General features: G+C 38.5%; 1 protein-coding gene across 1 annotated transcript in view; it reads right to left on the bottom strand.

Moving 5' to 3' along the window:
• ENPEP (glutamyl aminopeptidase) overlaps nucleotides 1-25,825 on the bottom strand; it is a 73,811-nt gene that overhangs the window by 31,016 nt on the left and 16,970 nt on the right. The window contains exons 4-10 of the mRNA XM_014839058.3: nucleotides 17,626-17,746; nucleotides 15,137-15,291; nucleotides 14,587-14,700; nucleotides 11,793-11,927; nucleotides 9,914-9,979; nucleotides 4,884-4,949; nucleotides 4,610-4,761 (exon numbers count right to left, since the gene is read on the bottom strand). Coding sequence (XP_014694544.1) covers nucleotides 4,610-4,761; nucleotides 4,884-4,949; nucleotides 9,914-9,979; nucleotides 11,793-11,927; nucleotides 14,587-14,700; nucleotides 15,137-15,291; nucleotides 17,626-17,746 — 809 coding nt within the window. The remainder of the gene's footprint in view (nucleotides 1-4,609; nucleotides 4,762-4,883; nucleotides 4,950-9,913; nucleotides 9,980-11,792; nucleotides 11,928-14,586; nucleotides 14,701-15,136; nucleotides 15,292-17,625; nucleotides 17,747-25,825) is intronic.

Below are 25,825 nucleotides of genomic sequence, written 5' to 3'. Positions count from 1 at the left end.
CACGCGAACTTAACCACTCGGCCACGGGGCCAGCCCCTATTTAGGAGCTACCACAGACTTTTAGCAAATGTTCTCAACACATGTTTTCTAGGTTTATTTTCCTAGGCATATATAACTCTTTTTTTCTTTTTACAAAAATGGAACAAGTAGATTGTGTCTGTGATAAATGATCACTAAAAATCATGTACCTATGAATATAAATAAAATAAAAACAGTATCTGAAGGCAGAAACTAAAGAAAATATTAGGGAAAAGTATAAATGCCAATTTAGTTCCATGTTCTAAACCTTGATGAATACAACTTAAAGATTTATCATAACCTAAAAAGTGATTTTAGACCTGATGATATATTTAATGCACTTGGTTATAAAATTTTGTGTGTGGAGAGGAATCCATAACCAAATAGAAGTTTGAAAACATCCAACCCCACTGGTGTACAAAGTGTTGGCTATGTTTTCACTTAATGAAGCAATGGATACGTATGCCAGAAGGGAACAATTACTGTGGAAGTTTGTTTCTCAAGAGAGAAATGTTTTTTTAATTTTAATATCCAAAGACTATTAAATAGCAGTATTAAATATGGCCAGTCTAATTTGCTAGTACATAAAACAGTAACTATAAAAGAACCAGTTTAGGCCCCAGTCCCACGGCCTAGTATCTGAGTTCAGTGTGCTCCACTTTGGTGGCCCGGGTTCGCAGGTTCGGGTCAGGTGCAGACCTACACAACTCGTCAGCCATGCTGTGGCGGCATCCCAAATATAAAGTGGAGGAAGATTGGCACAGATGTTAGCTCAGGGCTAATCTTCCTCAAGCAAAAATAAAAAGAGAAAGATTGGCGACAGATGTTAGCTCAGGGCTAATCTTCCTTGGCCAAAAAGAACCAGTATATAGTGATTAAATTAAACACGTTCTGAGACACCTTCTTCACATCTGTAATTCTCCTTCCCCACGTTATCCTAATTGCTATTGAATAATTATCTTGTGATGATTTATATATAAGTGACTATAAAGTCAATGAGACAATTAAGAGAGAGATAAAGAGGGTGAAGGGTCTTTTCATTGGAGATTAGAGGCCACCTGGAAGGGAGGGGTGGGTGCAAAATTCTCTCTACCCAAACCAAGTGTTAAGAATTTGAAAGAAGGGACAATAAAAATTGTCATGGGTTAAACTGGAATGATACCCAGGTGACCAGTGCTGCACCCTGTTGCCACATTTAGCCAGGATCCAGCCTAGGAGGGCGCTCAGCTGGGTAACCAGGGGCTGGGAAGATGTCCCCAGAGTGGTATGCCCAGGTTCCTGTGGCCAGCCCCATGGGCTGGACGTGCCAAGATCCTGATTTTGTTCTCTTCTCTTGGGAGCGGTTGGCACCCCAGAAATGTATACCAAGAGAACTATTTAGTTATATAGAAATAGATATGGTATTAAGACTTTTGTACAAAGTGTGTTCACATGTGTGATAAGTTTTGAAATCACTGGCTGTGTTACATGTTTTGTCAGCATTTACAACATTTGAAATGTTCAAAAACGTCTAGCAAATTAGAAGAAATGACATATTGGATTTGTAGTTTTAAATGATATACTTAGAACACCTTAACTCTGTAGACATGTTTAAATGTCTAGGAAAGTCTAATTTTGTAAAGTTAAGGGTTTTTTTTTTTTGCTAGGAAAGATTCTCCCTGAGCTAGCTTCTCTTGCCAATCTTCCTCTCTTTTTCTTTCCTCCCCAAAGCCCCAGTACATAGTTGTATATTCTAGCTGTAGGCCCTTATAGTTCTTCTATGTGAGCCACCACCACAGCGTGGCTACTATCAGATGAGTGGTGTGGTTCCACGCCCAGGAATAAGACCCGGGCTGCTGAAGGACAGCATGCTAACCTTTACCCACTAGGCGATTAGGGCTGGCTCAGGGTTTGATTTTTAATATGTTGAAAATGCCCAGGAAATTTGATATACTATATTTATGAGTTTTAATTTGTCAGATTCATAAAACTGTATAGGAAGGTTTTTAAAAAATTAGATATATAAATCTACATCTTTAGGTGTTTGTATTTTGAAATTATAAATCGAATTTAATAAAATTTAAAGTAGTGATGTTTGGAAGTTTCTTATAAATGATATAAATGCAAGAGCATTTGATTGATATTAGTTTGTAATTGCTGTTTAAATGTGCAGGAGAATTTCATTTGTGCAATTTTTAAATAAAAACATCCTTAATCAAAAAACCAGAAAAACTGCTGTTGAAAACCCGCAGTCTCCCTCTGCACCCTTCCCACAGGCCAGCACCTCCTTCAGAAGCTAGCTCCGCGCACCACTGAATTAGCATCCGGACACTTCCTTCCACCTCTTCTCTTGCTTCCACCTCCTTTCTTCTGTCAGCTACTTTTTCTCTTAAGACTGTATTTACAATCTACTCTGCCACTATAACAAAATTTTAACATATGTTATCCATTGGTTGATTATAAAAGTTAAAAGCCAATAAATAACATTTATGAAATTACACTATATATATATTGTTGGCCACAAAGTGTATTGAAATTATATTTCCTTCTGTATGGTCTGATGTCATGGCCCCTCAGTCACTTAAATAAAAATTTCCCCTAATGTAAGGCTCCAATGGACTCCTATGTCTTAGACTCTGTCAATGACTTAAAATCATTTTACCTGCTTTATGGTTTTGGATTATGATTTTTATATACAGCCTTTGATTTTGGCTTTTCTCATTTTCTTTTCTATAGTTGACCAACTGATGGGGCTTCACCAAACCCTCAAGTTGTTCCATCCTCCTGTCACACTATCTACTAGAGAGAGCACGGCTTGTTCCGGGGGATCACGCACCTTAGCCCCCTCGTTCCCTCTTACTCATGGCCTGGGAGCCTACGGGATCGCAGGTGGCTTGCTTTTCCTTTCATGGCTTTCCTAGCTTGGACGCACTGTTTCCTGAATCCCACGTCTTCCTCTTTTTTTGATTTGTTCCTATTTTTTCTCTCTCTCCCTCCTCCACCCCCCATGGAGTGCAGCCTCTGTAACTTTCTAAGAAGTGCTGTGTGGAAAGCATTTTCTGGGGTTTCATGTCTGAAAATGTTTTTACTCTGCTTTCCAACGTGGTTTAACCTGAGTATAGAATTGGAGTTGAAAATATGTTTTGCTTCAACATTGTAGATGATCGCTCCATTTTCTTCTTGGGGTCAAGGTTGCTGTGGAGCAGTCTAATGCCATGCTAACTCATGCAGCCTCGTTTTGTGAAATTTCCTGAGGATGTCGCTGGGTATGTGTTTGGTTTTTGTTTTTTCCTCTTTGTACTGTGTACTCACTGGAGCCTTTTGATCAGAATCCTTGTGTCCTTTATTATTTCTTTGACATAATTTGTCCCTCAAGTTTCTCTGTTTTCTCTATTAGTTGGGTGCTAGACGTTCCATATTTGTCTTCTGTTTCATATTTGCCAGTTCCATGTGTATTTGCTCTATGTTTTTATAGAATTCCCCAAATTTATTTCTAGTTGGTTTATTAATTTTTTTGACAACTAAAAATTTAATCTTCCAGAGCTCTTTTGTATTGTCAGTTTATCCTTTCAAAGACATTCTGCTCTTAATCAGTATAGTAGCTTCTTGATCTGTGAATATATTTCATAAATTTATATTCTGTTTCCTCAATTATGTTTCTGATAGAGACAGGTTTTTTGGTTTGTCCATGTGGGATTTTACCTTCTGACCCTTGATTATCCATTCGTATTTAAGAAAGAAGGACTAAACTGATTATTCTTGGCTTGTACGTAATCCCTCTACTGTTGAGAAGGGAGGTATGTTTTTGATAGAATCTTCGCCGCCAAATGGGAAGTCGGACTGGGAGCTCTGTGCTCGCACAGGGGGAGGTGGCAGCTCTAGCCCATCCATCCCACAAATGCCAGAATGAGGAAGACTTTACTCTGGGCATCTCAACCAAGTGAAAATTCTTAGCTCTCTGCCATTTTTTAGTCAATTTCTTTAGGGAAAAAAAAGCCCTCTGGACTTTTGCCTTGGGCCATTGCTAGACTTCTGAGAGCCCTGTGTAGAGGAAGGCTTGGGAGTAGCTGAAGGGAAAGTCAAGGGGGCGGGGTCTGGCTGGCACAGCTGTCCTGAGTCTAGACTTCAAATTAATTGCCCTATTTCCCGCCTCGCTTCTCACTCGTGCCTCCACTCTGCATGCCGACCCTGAGCCCAGCGCTTAGCTAGGGGTACGGAAGGGCAGCTCTGCTGCAAGTCCCCTTTTATCTGGCTGCATCTTCTTCAGTTTGTTCATTTTCTGTCAATATTTCTCCTTCTGCTTCTCTTCTTCTAAAATTCTATGTTGCATATAGCCCCACCTCTTTATTTTCTTTACTCGTATGAGTTTCTTTCTTTTCGTACTTCTCTTCCTTTATGCAGTGATAAGAGTAGCACTGGGATGCATGAGCTCAGTCCTCCGTTTTGAACCTGGAGACCACAGAGCTCCCTGGGAACGCCTTTGTTTCCCCAAAGATACTATGCTTTTATACCATCACCCATCACTGACATGCTGATGAGCAGGACCTGAGTAAAAGACTAGTATTTCCATCAAATTTATGCTTTTCTCCTGAAATGCATTATAGATCCTTACCCAAGCACAGAATGTGGCTGGGAAGAATTGGCTGTTGGGTCCAACAGAAAGCGTTTCTGTGAGAGGTTTGTTCTGTCATTCACATTGAGCACCGGATAGCCCATCTGTCTGGTCCAGGTGTCCATTACTTCTTCAACGGGCAGATTGCTTGCCTAAAAACCATGGCGATTAATTAACTAACAAGTAAGGGGAAATAAAATGGTAGTATAATCTGATAAAGAAAAGTCATGTATTAATCAGACAAAGAAGTAACTGAGGATATGCTCTTCCTTACCTCTTCAAGTGCTTCCCAAAAATCTGAAGTTTTTGCATTCTTAAATTGATATTTTTCCAAGTAAATCTGTATGTGAAAGAAAACAAGTATTTCAGAAGGTGATGTTTGCTTTTCTCATACTTCCACAACACAAGCTAAGCCCCTAGACATGCTTCATTCTAATGTATAATACAGCGAGTGCACCTAGAACAAAAATCAATGACACACTGTATGCAAGACATTTTGCAACCTATAAAAACACTGTACAAATAATAGTTTATTTGTAAAGCATAAGGAATATTTTTTTTCCTATTAATGAGATAGCTCTCTTTTTTAGTCTAATGGCATTGTGACCAAGGGAGGAAGAGTTTAATTTTTACAGGACAAGCAATAAGTTACTTAAAGGTAAGCAAGCGTTCAGCAGTCAGTCAACAGTCCGTGGTATTTCTGATCCACTGCAAAGAGAGATCCACGGTTCTGTGATCTTCACTTAGCGGTACTGACTCCTTCGCGACTGGCTGCATCCCCTCCCTTCATTGATGTGGTGTTTTCTCACCTCAGACATTGGAGGAGCCCACCACACACGAATGACTGAGGTGATATGCAAAGATAAAACAGGTGAGCTTGGCTCTCAGCCAGCTCAGCAAACCTGTTCTGTAAAAAGCCACGGAGCGAAGATTTGTGGGCTAGTCAGTCTCTGTGACACTGCTCAGCTCCACCTCTATAGCACAAAGAGCCTCAGACATGATGTAAATGAAGGAGCATGGCTGTCTGCCAATAAAACGTTATTTATGCACACTGATAGTTGAATTCCAGATCACTTTCACATGCTGTGAAATATCCTTCTTTGCTCTTTTCAGGCATTTCAGAATGTAGAAGTGATCTTGTTGGCAGACCTTACAGAAATGGATAGTGAGCTGGGTTGCCCGCAGCCAGGCAGGAGTTCACAGACCTCTGTTCTAAAGAAATGCTTATACAACCTTTTGAATAATGATGATGATGATGATGATGGATAAATTGAGGAAATTATTCACTTTAAAGATTCACTCTTCAAATATTTTGAAAATGCAAATCTTTAGCAATTTTGTTCACAAAATCTCTATACATACAAGTTTTCAGATATAATGTGATATATCATCAGAAAAAATTCCAAGTCTTCTCTGAATTTCATAATTAGCTGCCACTTGTGGTTCTCCAGGGCACCTTCCAAAGTTCCTGCTGTATCACTCCTCTGTTACTCTCTGGAATTGGCCAGTTCAAAATGTGAAAGTCCTCGATAGAAATGGAACCCTCTGGGGCCAGCCCGGTGGCATAGTGGTTAAGATTGAGTGCTCTGTTTTGGTGGCCTGGGGTTTGTGGGTTTGGAACCCCGGGTGCAGACCTGCACACTGCTCCTCAAGTCGTGCTATGGCAGCATCCCACATACAAAATAGAGGAAGATTGGTAAGAGATGTTAGCTCAGGGCCAATCTTCCCCACCAAAAAAAAAAAAGAAAGAAAGAAAGAAAGGAAGGAAGAAAAGAAATAGAACCTTTTTAAGTGTTCTTTCAGCCTTCAGAGAAAATAACCAGTGGTTGACTTTGCACATATCATTTTCACTCCAAGTTGCTATAATTTTCAGTAGGTACTGTACCTAAGTCACATTATCTTCTAAATTACTCTTCAGGCACAGAGAGAGAAAACTATATACTAGCAGGACTTCTCCAAGAGGCCTAGAAGAGAGTTGAGGCCAGTCTGGAAAGCTGCCTTGGTCTTTGTTCTGATTGGTTCACTGCTCAGCACTGCCACTGGAAGGCAGGCACAGGAAGGGAGAGAAAATGAAAGGCACATACTCTACAGCGATTTTAGGTATTTGTTCCAGAGTTTTGCACAGACAATTTGTTCTATCTTAATAAAATACCTGGATACTCAGAATAATAATAATTATAACTATGGGTACCTGTTAATGACAATCTCTAGTGATAGTATCTTCTTAAAATGAACTTAGAAGAGTTTCTTTGTATATTCACAATGTCTTGAGCTTAGAAACGTGCAATCTTGGAGCTGGAAGGGACCTTAAATATTATTTTATACAAATCCCACATTTTGGGGGTGAACGAAACTGGTGCCTAGAGAAGTGAAAAGATTTGCCTGAAATTACCGTGAAGAGAATTCCGAATCCTGGACCAGTTTGTGTGGTTTTCGTCACTGTAGTTATTATTGTTACTGTTTTCTAAATTGCAGTTTCTTGCTTCTCCTGAACTAGAGGATGTTTGGACATTTATATAAACAGCAAATTAAAAGGTACTAATTTCATTTTATCTACATTAGTGCCTGCTGAATATTCAATATTAAGAAATTTCCTCTTCATCTTGAATAAGCATGAGGAGGTCATGGCAGTCCAAATGTCCCGCTGACCTCAGTCCCTCAATAGCAGTCCCTCACTAGTGGTGTGGCTCAGCACCAAAGGAAGGGACAGTGGTTTCTATCACCAGCATCCCAGGACAGGGCATGTTCCAGCTGGGCCATTCCTGTCTGATCAGAGATCCTACTGACACTAGAAGGAAAAGAAGGGACGGATATATTTCTTAGTTCCTATTTTATGAGCATATATTATTATCGCTTGTGCTTTTTTATGTACAAGCACAGCCTTAAAGATTCTCCAGTTGATGGCTTTGCTCTTATTTTCCCTCACTCTGCACGTCATCTGCTGTCTGAGTTTGGGTTTAGGGGATGGTGATGGGTGTGAGAAAGAACAGACAGCTGGCCATGCCCAGATTTAGCGCCACATCAGCTTAACTAATAAAGAGTCACTTTCGGCAGAAAGTTAGTATTTGCAAAGGAAAGACCTTAAACTCCAAAGTCACAGACTGTGGCATTTAGAGGCAGCAGTCACAGCATGAATGATAACTTGAGGGGGGATACTGTTCGATGTTTGAACTATCTGAAGGGATGTTCCAATTGGTTGGAGAGCTTATTGAGTGTGGCCTCTATTGATCATATACTATTTTCAGATATTAGCTCGTGTTTGAAGATCGAAGGAAATGAGCAAGTGTTTCAGTGTTTCTTGGTAAATTCATTCCATAACATTATAACTACAGGGAAAGTTACTATCTGTTCATTCTAGTTCAGTCAGTAGCACCACCATAGTCACAGATACAGTGGAGGAAGACAGGTTTAACTAGGGAAATATCAGTTTTAGTCAGGACTGAGTTTTTTATTAATTACAGCAAAGACACTGGATTAAAGAAAATTCAAGACTATTACTGAATTATTAGAATAGCTGTTCACTTTTGAGGACTCTTTTAGTACCTCTCTAAAAAAGGTAATATGAAAAGTCATTTAATTTGAAGTCAGCTTTGAAGGCTCCAAGAATGTGTTACTTACCAATTACAATTTAATCTAGAATGAAAACTATGCAAATGGATTTTTAAGTTAATTTTTGAGAAGGAATTGTCTTTGTTTCTATATTTTATATTATTTATTATAGATATTCATTCACTCATTCAAGGAGCACTTTTTGGGTCACCCAACACTTGGGAATGCATTCTGCTAGGCACTGGAGTGTCTGCAAAGGTACGGATGACAGCGTTCCTTACTAAAGGCGCTTACAGTGAGAGAAGACACGATGACGTGTGAGTTTGAGCTGCTGGAGAAGTTACGTGACGTCCTAACGTACACGTAAGAACAGGCACACAGCTTCTCCCTTTCCTCCTAATGTCCACACAGAATGTTATTAATGAACAAAAGGAGTAAAATATACTAATGTACTCCCTAAATATTTCCTAAATCCTGGTCTTATATCTCACAGAACAGTCACCTAGGAATTTTAGTGTTGGATCGAAGAGAACCGTTAGTAGAGCCACACAGAAGCCTTGGTGGCAGTGAGAGCGGTAGGAACGGGGCAGACGCTGTCCTGGGGATCGCTGTACGGGTCCCTCTGGGAAGCTTAGCGGGGGTGCTTCTTTTGACCTGTTTGCTACCTTGTGGGCTAGACGCCCACAGCCCTGCGCAGGCTGCCTACCTGTGAGGTCACAGTAAGGAGGATGCAGACGGAAGGGAAGGGGAGGAAGACAATTCCGGCTCCATCTCCAGGCTGCAGTGGGGCCAACCTGCAGGCAGCACCGTTCTAGGGACACCGTGTAGCCACTCTGATGATATAAAACCCTGAGAGAATTGGCTTAGGTCTACCAGAAGAACAAAAACGACACTGCAACATCCACCGGGAATAATAAGCTTAAGTGGGATGTGTGAAATGCTTTAGAAAGTTTATTGTGATTTCTGTTTCCGAAAGGAAGCAGCCTCTCTTTATTCATTAACTCCATCATCATAAGAATGTTTATATGAACCATTTTCAGATCCAGTAATACGGAAAAAGTCCTTTTACAGATGGTAAGGAAAGACCTTTATTGATGGATTTAAGTTTTTGTATCATGTTGCTATGGACGGAATTGTGTTCCCCAGAAATTCATACACTGAAGCCCTAATGCCCAATGTGATGGTATTTGGAGATGAGGCCTTGCAGGTCTTTAGGTTTAGATGAGGTCATGAGGATGGGACCCTCAGGATGGGATCAGTGTCCTTATGGGAAGAGGGACCAGAGATCTCCTTCTCTCTCTGCCATGTGAGGACTCAGTGAGAAAGCAGCCATCTGCAAGCCAGGAAGGGAGCCCTCAGCAAAAGCTGGGTCTGCTGGCACCTTGGTCTTGGTCTTGACTTCTCAGCCTTCAGAACTACGGGAAAATAGATTTCTATTGTTTTAGTCACCTAGTGTACGGTATTTTGCTATGGCAGCCTGAGCTGACTACTACACATGTAAAGAGTATCAAAAATAACTAAGTAATCTGTTTAAACTTCTCCATGAAACTTCTGCTAAATGGTAATTACTGATAAAATGTAGGCACTTAACTAGGTGTGAAATCGCCCTTCTATGTTTTACTATGTTATCCATCCCTGAGTAAGTAAAGGAAAAGTAAAAAGAGAATTGTCGTTAATTAATCACATATCTTAACACTCATCAGCCATGCATCAGCGTAGTTTACTTTTAATATCATCAAAAGCAATAAATGGTACCTGACATCCTCTTTGGAATTTCTCTGGTGTTATCCAGTCTTCAAGCATTCTCAGAATGGAAGCTCCCTATGATGGAAAAGAATCACAGATTAAACGAATAAGCAAATATCACTGATAGCTATTGTGACAGGCATTTCGTGACCATATTTGTGAGATTTCTTCAAGATAATCCTACCAAATCACATGGTTATAGCTCTATGGTTTTAGGATAAAAATACCACTTGGCACACCCCCATGTATCTATGATTCTAAAGCAACTAAAAGGTAAAAGAGACATTGATAAAATGGTCATCGTTTCAGTGATGAGGTTTGCATAATTATTGCACTTCACCAAATGAACCAGCAGATGGGGTTTTCCTAAGGAAAGAGAAACAAAGTTTCAGAAAAATCATGTTCTTTGATGAATAAGGAAAGTAGTTTCAGGATAAAATTCTGGCTACTTATTAAACATATAAACTTTTGGAAAAAGTGATTATATTTCACCGAGGGAAGTAGATAGTTGAGGAATTATCTAGTCAGATAGTTTAACATAAATAGATGTATCATTTAGGCATACAAGCCTTCTCTTCAAAAGTGGTTTTATTTCATTTGGTTTTCTTTAGTCTGAAGAATCTGATGAATACCTCTGCTCTCTACTTTCTTTTCACATATTTTAACATTAGTACTAAAATGCCCTATTTATAAAATTTTAAATCAATTTTCAAGTAACTGACCAAAAAACCATTTAAGTTAGTAGTTGTTACTATAATTTATTAAGTATTATAAATTATTTTTGTACCTGGTAGAAGGCTAAACTCTTAGAAAGATTTATTTATTTCTGACCTAGTATCTTAAACCATGAAGTATGTAGGACTCAGGAAGAAACTGATTCAATAAATAAAAACTTCTCATGTGAATTATTAGAATATACCATCAGTGGATTAGAAATTTTTATTTTAACAGACAGATCAAAAGGAATCATTGACAATCTGAAAGAAAATGAATAAAAAAAGCCTGAAAAAATGCCATGGGACTAATATAAGAGGGGAAGATAAAAAATACACTGCTGTAAATTTCAAACTCTGTGTCTAGGAGGCTTTTTTTACTCAAGCCAGTTTGATCTAGTATTTACTTTAGTAACTATAATAGTGTCTTAAGCACAACTTTAGCTATCACCCAGGAAAACAAAATGTGTGTATTAGTTTGCAGCGGCTTTAGAGCAACTTAACATAGTGGTTAAGCCAGGAGAGGCCGAGGTGGAAAACGACTAAAGTATTTGCAGGCAGCTGTGGAATATGTGTAGAGCAGAAGCTGCAGGAGATGTTGTGGGAGAAAATGGGTAACAAAACTTTGGGCCACTATAGATTTTCAGCAACTTTTCATAAAATTATAATGGATTAAAATGCCCCTTTTACAACACGCTACCAAAGTCATCTTATTTAAAATGGATAAAAGTAATTCCTTCAAACTGAGTCGGATTTAAATGCTTATTGGAAGCACTAAAGGATTCTACTAGAAAAGGTGTCCACATATATGGCATTTCTCACTGGTCACATGGGCAGAAAAAGAAGATTTAGTGTTTTTTTAAAAAAAATCAAATAAAAATTTAAAATTTGATGCTTAAAGTGTAAACATTCAATTATCAGAACGAGAGCTGTTATAAACAGAAGAGGAAAGAGAAATTTTTAAAAATCTGTTTCAATATTCCGTGACAATGACCAGCATTGATCAATTCCATGGAAGAGCACAAACTACTGAATATTCAACACTCGGAACAAGTTCTACACTGTTTCCCAAAGCCCATTATCATAGTCTGACCATTCTTACCATTTGTAGGCATTTACTCAAAGAAAAGCCACTAAACAGCAAGACATTCAAAACAATGTCATATTTTCCCCACCTTGCTATAGGAGATTCCATCAAAAACAGATGTTATTTCAGCAGGAGTTGCCACAGTGACAACAATTGGGTGTGAAGACATCAAAGAATCATCCTCTTGAACAGGTAAGACATCTTCAAGTAGGATCTGGTGAAGCTGAAATGGCAGAATGAGCCAAAGAAATACAGCACTTCCTTTAAACTGGTTCATATTTCAAAATATCATTTATATAATACAAATTGGCAGAAAATAAATGACAAACTATTTAAAACAAGCACTAGGTGTTCAAATTAGTCATATTTTGCACTGATGGGTCTATACTGATTCCATTCCCTTCTCCTATTTATAAATAACGCCTTTGACTTCGCCCCCATGTGACAGGCCAAGAAGACACAAGCATCTGTGAATTCTGTCTATTACTTCTGTGTGACTTTTGACATGCACTGTCTTTCCAAGCCCTGTTTCCATATCCATGCAATGGGAACGATGCTATCACCTCACTGATTTATTCTGAGAATTAGTGAGGAAGTGTGTTGATTTGCCGAAAATTGATGTGCAGATTTTTTTTCCATCAACTAATCATTGGAATTTGGATGATTCATAATTGATTGAAGATGACATTAGCTTTCGCTTTGGTTCTAATCATCGTCTTCTCATTCCAGTCCTAGCTTTTCTCAGCAAAATAGAGCAGTTGAGAAGTCTAGCTCCATGGTCAGACTTCCTTGGTTTAAAGCCCAGTTTTTCCACTTTCTAAATATGTAAATTTAAGCAAGTTCCCTCACCCATTAAATAGGGGTAATGATGGCGTCTACATTTCAGAATCGTGCAGAGGATTCAATGAGATAATGCCTGGCAAGCATTTGGCCTCATAGCTGGGACAGAAGGAAAACTAACACATCAGCTGCTATTATGATTTTGACTCTTAATTAGATTCCGAAGTTTAACTCTGTTATAAAAATATCAAAAGCTCTCTTGATCTTACTTAATGAAAAATCTTTCCAAAAAAGGAGCATGCTATGTTAGTTTGTATTTTCCAATTTTGTGATTTCCATTTATAAGAGGCAAGGTACTATTGTCAAGTGATGACTGCCAATCAAGGGAATTTTGACTTGGATTTTCATTGTTGCACTCCTAAAATGTTCAGGCAAGTAGAAGGAATCTTGTTCTCGGCATCAGATCTGACTCTAGTCTTGGTTGTGCTACAAATTGTCTGTGTGAGAGTGGAAAGTTATATTCCTTTCCTGGGCAGCAGATTTTCACCTGTAAAATGGGCTCCACCATTGGGGTACTCATCAAGCTCTCATAATGTATCTTTATTTATGTGTCCCCTTCACCTAGCAGACCTTAAATCAGGAACTCCTTAAGGGCAGGAAATGTGTTTTATTCAATTTTGGGTCCTCTATGGTGTTCACTGAATGAAGAATGAATGAGTTGGATCATGTGATTAAATGTCATTTAAGAACTGCCTGCTTACTAAATTCTTCTGAAATTTAATTGATGTTTTTGAAACTGAAATTGGAATATTAAAATGTTAAATATATATTATATATACAATATAATATTGTAATTTTTTATAATATCTGAATATAAGAAGGGCATCAGATTACTTTATAGAAAATAAAGAACAACATAATTTTTCATTTATATAGTTTAATTTCAATAAATTATGAAATCAGACATTTTCAACATAGATGAGTGGTTCTCAACTAGAGGAAACTTTGTTCCCATGGGGACGTCTGGAAATTTGTGGGGACAATTTTTATTTGACAACTGGCACAGGAGGGTTACTGGCATCTAGTAGATATAGACCAGGGATGCTGCTAAATATCCTACAATACACAGGACAACCCTCCACAGCAAAGAATTATCTGACCCAAAATGTCAATAGTTCCATGGTTGAAAAACCCTGATGTAGATTAAGATTTTTAAAGAAGCAACTGTTGCAAATTAACTGGTTCACTTTGTAAAGTGGGTTGTGGAAACTGCAAGGGCTTCAAGCGTTCAACATTGTCTTTTTATTCTGTCCAGTAGAGGGCAGTAGTCTACACAGTACAGAACCTCCTGTCCTTCTTTACTTTCACACATCTACACGCTTACACTTTCATAGACACAAACAGAGAAGAATACTTACACTAGCTAAGTATAAATAAAAACACATCTAGCTTTTTGGAAAAGCATATCTGTAGAGTTCACAGAAGCCTCTGTTCCAGGCCCCTCAGGGACACACAAGACTGTAATAGTAATTGCATGTACGTGTTGGGAGCTTCTAAGCTTACAAGATAGAGAACAATGTTCTTTCATAGAGGGGAGAACTGACTCAAAGAGGAGATGTAACTTGCTCACAGTCACCTTCCCTGTAATGCAGCTAGGAAATGATGCATCCATGATTTGAACTTGAGTCTCACTACTGAGTTTGCACTCTTACCTCTTTACCCCACTATCTCAGCAACTTAGGTAAGGTAAGTCGTGTACAAAATTAATCTTAGACATTTTTCAAAAGGCTAGCACTCCAGATACTTTCTTGGACGCAGAGTTGGCATTGTCTAAGCTAGAAATTTTTTTCCTGCCTTGACACGTGTTCTTGAGTGACTCTACCAAGGATATCCTCAGATCGTAGGGGTCAGTTGCCCTCTAGGGCCTGGGCTCTTAGCAAGTACAGTTCAGTGGAGCCAGCTCGCTCCACCCCACTCTCACCACAGAAGTGCCAATTCACCAGTGCTCTTGGCCCCACACTTGGGCCATTGTCCTGGCCCAAAGGCTTCCATCTGCTTTGCGTGAGGAAAACAGATCTGGAGCCTAGGCATCCAGGGCTCACCATCTGCCACTCTCCTTCTGCGTGGTTCACTCCCAGGAACTCAAAGAAGGATGCAAACCCCTCATTGAGCCACAGGTCTTCCCACCAGTCCATGGTCACAATATTTCCAAACCACTGAAATTACAAGCAATAAAGAGAGAGTTAAATTCTCATGCCTTTGGTAGAGAGGCCTAGAAAATTTCAATAGTGATTTGTTCTCGTAAATTTTGTCACTTGACACAGAAGTGGCAGGCATTGTACTTAGCATTTGTTTCCTGCTCTATTTCTCCTGGTTTTTAAAAGATCTTAAATTCTCCTCAGTCTATTGCCTTTACTTAGGTATTCCTGAGAATATTTAAAGTTATAGGAAGGCCTCTTGCAAATGTATTTGCTAAAGGCAAAACGAGGTGTCTTAAAAGTTCCTTTATGGTAAAATGTTAGCACTAAGAAAAACTTTCAGGCAGGATTTTCTGAGTGGGCTATTTATTTTCTAAGTTATAATTAATTTCAATTATTCCTGTGGTCTTAAGCCACTTCTCAAATCAAGCTAATCGGTGCTAAGATGCCATACCTGATGCACAAGTTCATGGCTAACCACACTGGCCACCCTCTGTTGGTTTGACGAGGCTGATTCCTCAGGGTCATAAAGCAGGTTCGTTTCCCTGTAAGTGATGAGCCCCCAGTTCTCCATGGCGCCAGTGCCAAAATCTGGAATAGCTATTTGATCTACGGAAAAGAGAGCGTCCAGTGAGAAATACATTCTTTCCACTTGTTCACAACATTTCTTACCAAATTAAGTTCTTTGGATGAATGCTTTTTAAAAAGGCTAAAAATAATTTCTTGGAGTGAAAAACAATCATCTATTTGTGCAAACTTTTCAGTCTTAATGTGCTCAAAATTTCCATGGAACCTTTCCTGTTGGCTTCAGATATCAATGTGTCTTTTATTTTTCTAAAGAAGGAAACTCATGGCAATGCTCTTTTCAAGTCTGCTATAATTTTATGTCTTTTGTTCCTCTCTGTACTTCATTTTTATTAGCTCTTTTTTTCTTCATGATTTTCACTTAAGTAACACACAGCATCTGTTTTGGGGGATAAGCTGTCAGGAATAAGAGAGTGAAGTTTTCAAATAAGGACTTAGAAATACAGAGCTTCTAAGTGCACAGAAATATATTTTTATCCAAGGATACAGAATATTAGAGAAGATAAAATTCTACTTTTTCTCTAATTCTGTACAATTTGAAGTCAACCTGATTCCCTACTAATGGAATAGCTTACCATTCACTTGTATGTATTTAATTAGTTGGACCAACACGGAATTGATTATATTCTCTCTAAATTCTCTTCCAGTCTAAAATGTTGGATTCTATCAAGACTTTGGATTCCTTATATTTGCTGGGGCCAATAAACTTAGACATACTACCCGATAGGAAGAGGCAGTATCGATCAGTTCTATCTCAAATCCCCAAACAGAAAATGTTCGACTTGATTAGTGGACAGAATACAGCTCTTCAGTTAATGAACTATAATAAGAATGTAATTTCTTTATTATTACATATAATTTAAATGAGGCATGTAAATGAAAATAAGATTTTCGTTTAACACATAAGAAAAAGTCCTTTCTTTCTGGTTAAAATGAAGATTCTTAACTTTTTTATAAAAGAATGACAATGGATATATCTTAAATGGAGGTCATGGTTATAGCATCATGACCTTTTTGTGTTATCTTCATTCTTAGGTTTCGTTATTTTGTCACAAGAACACCATTTAAAGGATAGAGAAGTATTCCCCTCAAGGGCCAATATTTTCCATGATGTTATAAGTGTAATTTGCACCTATCTTTGAAATAAAGGAATTTTTTGTAAACTCACTTCTTTGGTGAGTATTGACATCATAATTAACTACCTCCAGTGCATTTAATTTTGCTAGGTATAATAAGTGCAGAAGTCATTTCTAAGGAAAGTCTGCGATAGAATCTATTCTGAAAGGGTTGAAAATGCATATAAAAGTATGAAGAAGAAGAAGTAGGAAGACAGAAGGAGGAAGAAAGAGAGGGAGAGACGGGGGAGATAAGTTTGTGAGATTTTCACTTCCCAGGTTATCTTGGGCGATAAAAGTGAGATAAAGAGAAAAAAGACTTTTAAATTAATGTGCTTAACATTTTATTAAATATTATTCTGATTTTGATGAAAAGTTCTTTCTCTTTCTCCAGCTGTTAACCAATCAATAAATGGAACCACTTCCATTGAAGAGAAATGAGGCATCTACAAACTTGCTCAGAGTCACAGCCATTCCCATGAAGAGAATTTGGCTTTCCAGTTGCTCCGCATTGATTCTTTCTCAAAGTAAGGGCAGAAACAGAAATGGAGAAGTCAGTTGTTGGTTGGTTTGTTTTCTTGTCGCCTTAATTTCATCCCTACAGACACCCATATGGGTGTTACCCTTAAAGTCTTTGCTACTACTACTCAAGCTTACTAATAAAGCATTTCTGCTATTGATAGAAGTGTCACACCATTCTGATTATAACCTTATTTTATTTTAAAAGTAAAACATGCCCCCAATATTAAAAAAATTATTTATGGAAGGAGCACCAGTGTCTCATTTTAACTTCTGGAGAATCTAGAATTAATGTTGTACAAGAATGGGAAGATGGAAGCACATGGGACTCTGGCAGCATCATTTATCCCTATTATTTCCCAACTCATTGATGATAGGGAGACAATGTAAGCTATCGGGGTGGGTATTGGGAAATCAACTGATCTCAGTTGCTATTTCTGGCTCCCTCATTATCAACATCTGCAGTTGTGTGCACATACTTTAATCTTTATTTGGAAATAAAAGACTATACATCAATCAGGTTAAGAACAGAGTGTAGACATTATTCTTGGAGGATCCAGACTGGATCTTTCAGCATCTACTAAGTATTGGACACATATTGTCAGCATATAACAAAAAGACTTAGGGGTGACTATCAACTAAGGATGATAAAATGGAGGAAGTGAGTTAACTTAGGTGAAAACAAAGGCAATGTGAAAAATAAGAAATAAAAAATGACTCTTACCTAATTTAGGAAGAGAATAATTCATACCAAAGTATTCTTCAAAATAATCAAACACAGTTTTAGTTATGTTTGCAGCATATTCAGCTGTGTGCTTTTGCTCTGGCTGGACATATATAGTGAGCTATTAAACAAAACACAAACATTCAGTGAAAATTATTCTTTTTTTGATAAAACACAAAAACTATAAAATATGACATAATGGAAAGAAGGTGTGCTTCAGAGCCACGTAAGTCTAATTTGAATTTCCACTCTTTGTGGTCTTGGACAAATCACCTCACATCTCTGAGACTCATGTGTAAAGGAAAATAATACTGCATAACTCACTGAGTGATTTCAATGACTAGAAATAATGTAAGACACAATGGTTGGCATAGTGTCCAATGTATTTTTTAAATGTTATTACTTTTTTCTATTTGGAATATAGATTGTCTTTTTAATATCTATGTATCTATCTATGTATCTACCTACCTACTCATCTATCTATCCATCTATCTATCTATCTGTCATCTATCTATATCTATCTCTGTGCAATCTGTCTTTGAGGAAATGAATCATGCGATTTTTCTCATCTCAAGAGCCCTTAGATTCATGCTCTCCACTTGTGCTATCCAAGTTACCCTTCTGATATTTTAACTGTTCTGCTCCCAGAGTCTAAAATAAAATGATTCAAATTTTCCTGAGAGGGAGGCATCTTGATAAGCTACATCAATTCTTTAAGTCTCTAGGAAATTATTTTGTGCCCCTGTGACACAATTTATAAATCAAGCCAAGTAGAGACTTCCCCTTCCCCAATTCTAAGCATACACGACGAGAAGGACCAACATAATGTCGACGGAGAAGAACAATGCTGGACCTACACTGCCTGACTTCCTGACTCACTACAAAGCTACGGTAATCAAGACAGTGTGGTATTAGCAAAAGAACAAGCAAATAGATCAACACAGCACAATAGAGGGCCCAGAAATAGACCCACATAAATATAGCCAACTGATCTTTGACAAAAGAGCAAAGACAATACAATGGAGCAAAGATAGTCTCTTCAACAAATGGTGCTAGAACTGGACATCCATATGCAAAAATATGAATCAAGACACAGACCTTACATCCTTCACAAAAAATTAACTCAAAATGGATCACAGGCCTAAATGTAAAACTCCTAGAAGATAACACAGAAGAAAACCTAGGTGGCCTTGGATAGGAGGGTGACTTCTTAGATAAAACACCAAAGGCATAATCCGTGAAAGAAACAGTTGATAAGCTGGACTTCATTAAAAACTTCTGCTTTGTGAAAGGCAATGTCAAGAGCATGAGAAGACAAGCCACAGACTGGGAGAAAATATTTGCAAAAGACACATCTGATAAAGGACTGTTACGCAAAATATACAAAGAAATCTTAAAACTCCACAAGAAGAAAACAAACAACCAAATTAAAAAATGGGCCAAAGACCTTAACAGACAGCTCACCAAAGAAGATGTACAGATGGCAAATAAGTATATGAGAAAATGCTCCACATCATATGTCATCAAGGAGATGCAAATTAAAACAACGAGATACCACTACACACCTTCTAGAATGCCAAAATTCAAAACACTGACAACACCAAATACTGGCGAGGATGTGGAGTGATGGGAGCTCTCACACTGCTGGTGGAAATGAAAAACGGTACAGCCACCATGGAAGACAGTTTGGCAGTTTCTGACAAAAGAAACATATTCTTACCATACCATCCACAATCATGCTCTGTGGTATTTACCCAAAGGAGTTTAAAACATGACCATACAAATACCTGCACAGAGATGTTTATAGCAGCTTACTCATAATTGCCAAAACTTGGAAGCAAACCAAGATATCCTCCAGTAGATGAAGGAATAAATAAATGATGATACATCCAGACCTTGGAGTCTTATTCAGTGCTAAAAAGGAATGAGCTATCAAGCCATGAAAAGACACGGAAGAACCGAAAATGCATGTCACTAAGTGAAAGAAGCCAATCTGAAAAGGCTACATACTGTGTGATTCCAACAACTGTATGACATTCTGGAAGAGGAAAAACTACGGAGACAGTAAAAATTTCAGTGGTTGCCAAGAATGGGGTTGGGGAGGGAAGAGATGAAAAGGCAGAACTTAGAGGATTTTTTTAGGGCAGTGAAAATACTCTGTATATTATGACGATGGTAAATATCATTGTACATTTCTCCAAACCCATAAAATATACAACACCAATTGTGAACCCGGAGGTGACTATGGACATGGGGTATTGTGATATGTCAATGTAGGTTCATCCTTGGTAAAAAACATACTATTTGGGAGATAATGAGCGAGGCTATGTGTGGGGGAGACGAGAGGGTATATGAGAAATCTTTGTACCTTCCCCTCAACCTAGTTGTAAACCTAAAACTGTTCTGAAAAAGGAGTCTTTAAAAAAAAAAGATTGTGAGGAATTCAAATGAAGTATACTTGCCCAATATAAGACCTGATTCAAAACCCTCAAGTAAAGCAAAAGATAGTCATCTGGTAAGTTCAAGCTCATCTACCTAACCGGAACCAGTGACTCATCATTAAAATAAAAGGAAAAAAGGAAGAGAAATTATGCCTACTTTCCTCCTTTATTATTCCAAAGGCATTGCTAGTTTTGGTATTCATTTAAGCACCCACCCTGGGCCATCTTTTCTTAGAAGTGAGGAACAATAGAAAGATCCAATAATTTAAAGGATGGGTTCTGAAAGACCATCCCTTGAAGGACCAGTGCTCGCTCGCTGTTCTCAAAGCCACTGCTAATTGACGTTCTTGCTTCATTTGCATAAGTGAAATTGTGTTCATCTTCATCTCCAAAGGCAACACAACTCACTCAATTATCATCCCCACCTTCTTTGAGGTTTTTGGTTTTTATTTTTGTTACTTGCCAGAAGTGGTGAGACATTTCCCCACTGCCCTCCTGTCCTCTTTGTGAACAACAAGATGCATTTTCCAAGAAGTTAAGTGAAACTAAGGATCCAGTTGGTGGTCACTGAACAGAGCAAAGGAAACTGTCCCATCTGAAGTAAAAAACATCACGTTTGCGCAGGACTGCCATGTTGTAAACTGAGATTCTCACAATTTTTCGTCTGCAAACTAATTAGTGTGTCAAACCTCCCTCAGAATTTCGACCACATCTATTCTCTGCCACTAAAACCCTCAAGAAGGGCAGTTCCTCTCGACCTGCTCCACTGCTGTCTACACACTCTACTTTTGTGCTGCACATAATGTCTGCAAAGAGTGCTGTGCGAAGAGGGCTGAGAAAGAGGAAGAAGAGATAGTGCGGCAGCCGGACGTGGAGCAATGCGGGGGAGAAAGGCTTTGTGTGCCTGTTCTGCCAGTGTCTTCTCATTTCCCACGCCAGCAGGCTGACTCCCTTTAAGCAGAATGCTTCTGAGGCAACATAATCTGGTTTTTCTTATTCTCTGTATTTCTGGTGTTGTCAACAACAGGAATGCAGTGCCCTTAACTAGGATTGATGTTGGTGTAAATTCAATCAAAATAAAAGTAATCCCTTCCTCTTTTGTTTCTGAGAAACTCAACCCCACAGAAGTATGTTCTGTCTTTACTGTCTGGCCAGTCTGCACGTTACCTGTGATGTATGACTCTTATTTTGAAGGGTCATAGATCATATTTTATGACCATTACTTTGATCAAGTGAGCTAAGCAATCACAGACTACGTAGATACAGCCATTAATCTTGCAACGTAATTAGCCAAAGCATATCTGCGGGTGTGCCCTATCTGCCATACATCACAAATATACTTTTACTCTAAAGACTCTTCCAACATACCAACGTTGTCTGTTATTTGAGGCTTTCAGATAGTTTATGCTGCATCCATTTAACAGCAGAACACCTGTGATGTCTGGATTTGGTGATTTAAAAAAGCATCCCCCCTCCGCTGGCACCTTCCCTGGCCCTCTGCCCGGCCCTTCCTGCTCTCTGACCGCACCTTCAGCTTGGGCTCCATCTGCATCCCTCTCTCCTTTCTGTGGGCTCTGGTAGAGGTGCTAACGCGCCTCCATTATCTGCCAAGCCTTGGCACTTCTGTCCACGACAAAGTTCAGTAAATTACCCCTGAACTGTTATCACTTTTTAACCATAACTGGCTTTCTAGTTTACATGCCTGCTTTACTGAGATGATTTTTTTTTTAAGCATTTGACTAGCCATTGTAGGGAGGAAGACTTTTCCTCTACCTAAATGTGGGTTCGTCTGGCCGGAGAACAAATTAAATTCACATGAGGCAGAATTGCAAGAGAAAATTAAACAAAGATTTATGAGGAACCATGGCCCGGGGCCTTTCTTCCCAAAGGAAGAAAGGGCACCGAAGAATTGGGGTGCACAGAGTGGTTATATATGCCCAAACAGGATATTTCACATATGATTGAAATGTCCCTGCTACAATAGTCACAAGATTGCCCTGTCGGCACAGCGCTTGATGGACACAGCAGGTAGCGGTCTGCTATCTCAGAGGGCGTAGCAGGAGGCAAGTCTATTGTCTTGAGCTGGGCGGTCACAGGTGAGTGCAGCAATCAGTTCCTAGCCTAAGGAAAGATGCTTAATCCTTAAAGAAATGCCACCATTGGGAGGGGGAGGGAAGTCAGCTACAGGAGGTTACCAGACAAGCACAATAAAATGCAGGTTTAAGTCCTTGCCTTTGGCATTGATTAAGAGTTTCTAGAGAGAAGGTCATCCCCTTTCTTCTTCCTGATACAGAGAGGGAGGCACCTTTACAGATGGAGATTTCCTTTACAATGTAAATGTCTCCTAACAAAGGGCAAGCAAGTTCCACCCCTCAGAGCCTCCTTCCCTGTCCCAGTTTATCAGAAGCAATCAGCCTCAAATAATCCTGAAAAGAGACATATCTTGGGGTGGCCTGTTTCAGGTCCCCACACCATATTGAAATGGCATGGAGTCGGGAGGGAGACAAGCATGCATGTTCTTCCTCTTTCTCTTTCTTTTCTTCTACAAAAGTCATATACGCCTTTATTATTCAAGACTCTATTAAGGGTTAAATATAAAATTTATATGAAAGCTGTATAACTTAACTTTATAAGTAAATATAAATATGAAGTTTGTAAGGTACCTCACCTCCATGGTATTTTTCCCCCAAACCCAAACCCCAGTCTGATCAAGAGAAAACATCAGACAAACTCAAACTGAGGGACATTCTACAAAATATCTGACCAGTACTCTTCAAAAGTGTCAAGATCATTAAAAACATGGAAAGAAAGAAAATGTCACAGGTTGGACGAGATTAAGGAGACACTGTAACTAAATGCAATGTTACCACATTGGATCTTGGAACAGAAAAAGCACATTAGTGGGAAAACTGTGAAATCCAAATAAAGGCTGTAGTCTAGTTAATAGTTTTGTACAAACATTAATTTCTTAGTTTTGACGAATGTAAGATAAATGGTTATTTAAGATGTTAACAGTGGGGGAAGCTGGGTGAACGTTACATGCGGACGCTCTGTTGAATCTTTGCAACTCTTCTCTAAATCTAAAATTATTTCGAAACAAGAAGTTTAAAAATATTTCTGAGTATTAAAACAATGGAAATTTTTTAAAATAAGACTATTTCCACGTAGGGGAATGCATAAATTAAAATCCATGGTGTAAAACCTAAAACTGCTCTAAAAAAATTAAGTATCAAAAAAAAACCCCATGCCATACGTATTTCCTGCCCTCAACCAATCTTCCCAGTGGACTAATGGAAACAAGTAAGAAGACGAGGCAAGTAGGGAGGGTTCATTCACAGGTACAATTCTAGGTGCAACTATTCAGGAAGCATCTTTTAAGACTTTTTTGGAAGAAGGCACAATGAAACTTCTTTTACTGAGTTTTTAGAATTAATATGGTTACGGTATAATTAAATGGAGTAACTAAGTAAATGGATAACACTTTCCACCAGCATTCTCTTAGTGAGCAGTTCTTCCCAACTTCCTCCTCTAATCACGAAAGCCAAGACCTAACTAATCTCCAGTAAGCTAACTGCTCCTTTTTGCACATCCTTCTTTATAAAAGACAGGTCAAACGCTCCAAAGAAATTCAAGGCCTCATTAGCACTCACTCTCAGGAACAGGATCACTCTTGCCATTTAGCTTGTCCTGAATGTGGTGCCTAGAAGAATATTGAAAACTGGAAATTCTGCCAAAGTTACTGAGGACATAGGTCAAATGTACCTCAGATGGTGTCGCAAACCTAATAACTCAAAACGGTTTTATATATGGTAAAATGGGGGAATTTTCCTTTTCCCACTTGCTTTTTCTCTTCCAAATTTTCTATAATGTATATGCATTAACCTATAATTTTCAAAACTTAAAAATATGTTTATAATCCACATTGTTCTGGATTTGAAAATGGACTGCAGGATATTCCAATGCAGGGACTTTGAGCTGAATTATCAGGTTAATAACATGCTTATTGGGGATATTGTTTCCCATGATATGACTCTTGAAAGAGCAATAAAAGTACATTTTATTGATAGCTTGAAAGTTAATTCACATGACTAGAAAGTCATATAATCTCTCTACACTTCATACAGTTCAGGGACTTTTTTTTTTTTTTTTTTTAGGATAGATTTCAGTGATTTCATTTACTTTAAAACCTTTAACCAATCAACTAAACCTGAAAAGATCTCAAGAGTAGATTTCCTGCCAACAGAGTTGTAAAAAATCCTTCCATCAATGGATGGCCTCAATTGTTCCTAAATTACTCCAGGTAACTCTCCAAGTTACTCTGTCTTTTTCAGGACTGAATCAAATTGCAATGCAACTTATATTCAAAAGAGGAAATATGCAGAATTAAAAGTCTTCTGAGCTACCTTCCAAACTCAGTCACTTTTTTTCTTAAGAATTTTTTAAGATTGGGCCCTCCAGTCTAATTTTTTCTCATGAGCAATAAGGACTTTTTAACATAATGAACAGTTCAACTACTAACAGCTGCTATGTTCTCGCCACGTATACAATTAAGAAGCACACAGGCCTTGATTCTGTGTTTATTGATATGAAGAAAGTCTTGCCAGAAGGGTGAACATACCCAAGAAAGTTTAATCAGGTTATTATAGGTTCTTGGATTGTGCAGTATAATCTGATTATGAATAACAGAGGATTAATGTACCAGAATAATACTATTAGAAGCAGAACGTATAGGAATGGTTTTTTGATTCATGAATTTCTACGAAAAATGATGTATTACACAACAACTACCTAGCTCCATTTTTTTTTTAACTGAAAAAATAATACAGGGACTTTGGATCAAGACGGTGCAGTAAATTGATGGTTTGATGTACCCCACTTCTCCTAAAATACAGAAATGACGATGCAACATAAAAATGCAAAACCCACAAGACGTATGAGGACTTTAAACTATATAAGCATCTCCATGGAGCGGATAAAAAACACAAAGCAGTGGGCAGGAGGTGGAGCTACAGGCTTACTGGGCTCTGGTTTTGGAAGAATTAGGAACAGGTTCCTGAGGGTCAGAGCCGGGTCGGGCTTTGGAAACTATGCTTTAAAATTCCAACTACAACTTCTGATTGTTTTCTCATAGCTTTCTGTTTTTATTTTATGGTGATCACGTCTTCTTTATTCTCCGAGTGCAATAAAGGTTATGTGTAGGTGTGTGAATGTTTAATTTTTTATGGATTTTTATTTGGAATTATCTTTTGTTTCCTGACTTTTCACTGTTCTCCCCACTGTGTTTTTCCGGTTATTCGTCTTGGATGTTCTCTTTTATGTTGCTTGTTTTCCTCATATGCCTATTTGCCTTAGGTTGTCTGCTCAACTCTAAGAATGTAGGATGTGAGGCTGGTGTGGGTTTCCTCTGATGTTACATTTCAGTAGATTTAAATAGGGTGGTGTTCCTATAATTCTCTCTGGAGTGTGAAATCTTACTGGGGGCATTTTGCTTGAATGTCAACAGTTAGATTTCAATTTAGAGCGAGTGGGTAGGGAGCCAGGCAGGAAGCTCCCAAATGCCAAAGAGGTGGAACTTATGGTGAATTGACATTCACATTGGATGCCTTAAAGTTCTCGCGTAAGGTTCAGTTCAACCTTTGCAGGAAACAGCCCACTGGTTCTGCAGGAGGGACAGCTCTGGTTACTGTTCTTCTGTAGACGGGGTGTGGGAGGGGCACTATTTAGTTCAGTCTCACTTTCATTGAATTCTTCTGACCTGA

The sequence above is a fragment of the Equus asinus genome, chromosome 3 (genome assembly GCF_041296235.1).
Source record: "Equus asinus isolate D_3611 breed Donkey chromosome 3, EquAss-T2T_v2, whole genome shotgun sequence".
In the NCBI taxonomy this organism is placed as follows: domain Eukaryota; kingdom Metazoa; phylum Chordata; class Mammalia; order Perissodactyla; family Equidae; genus Equus; species Equus asinus.
This window is presented reverse-complemented; position numbering and strand designations above follow the sequence as displayed.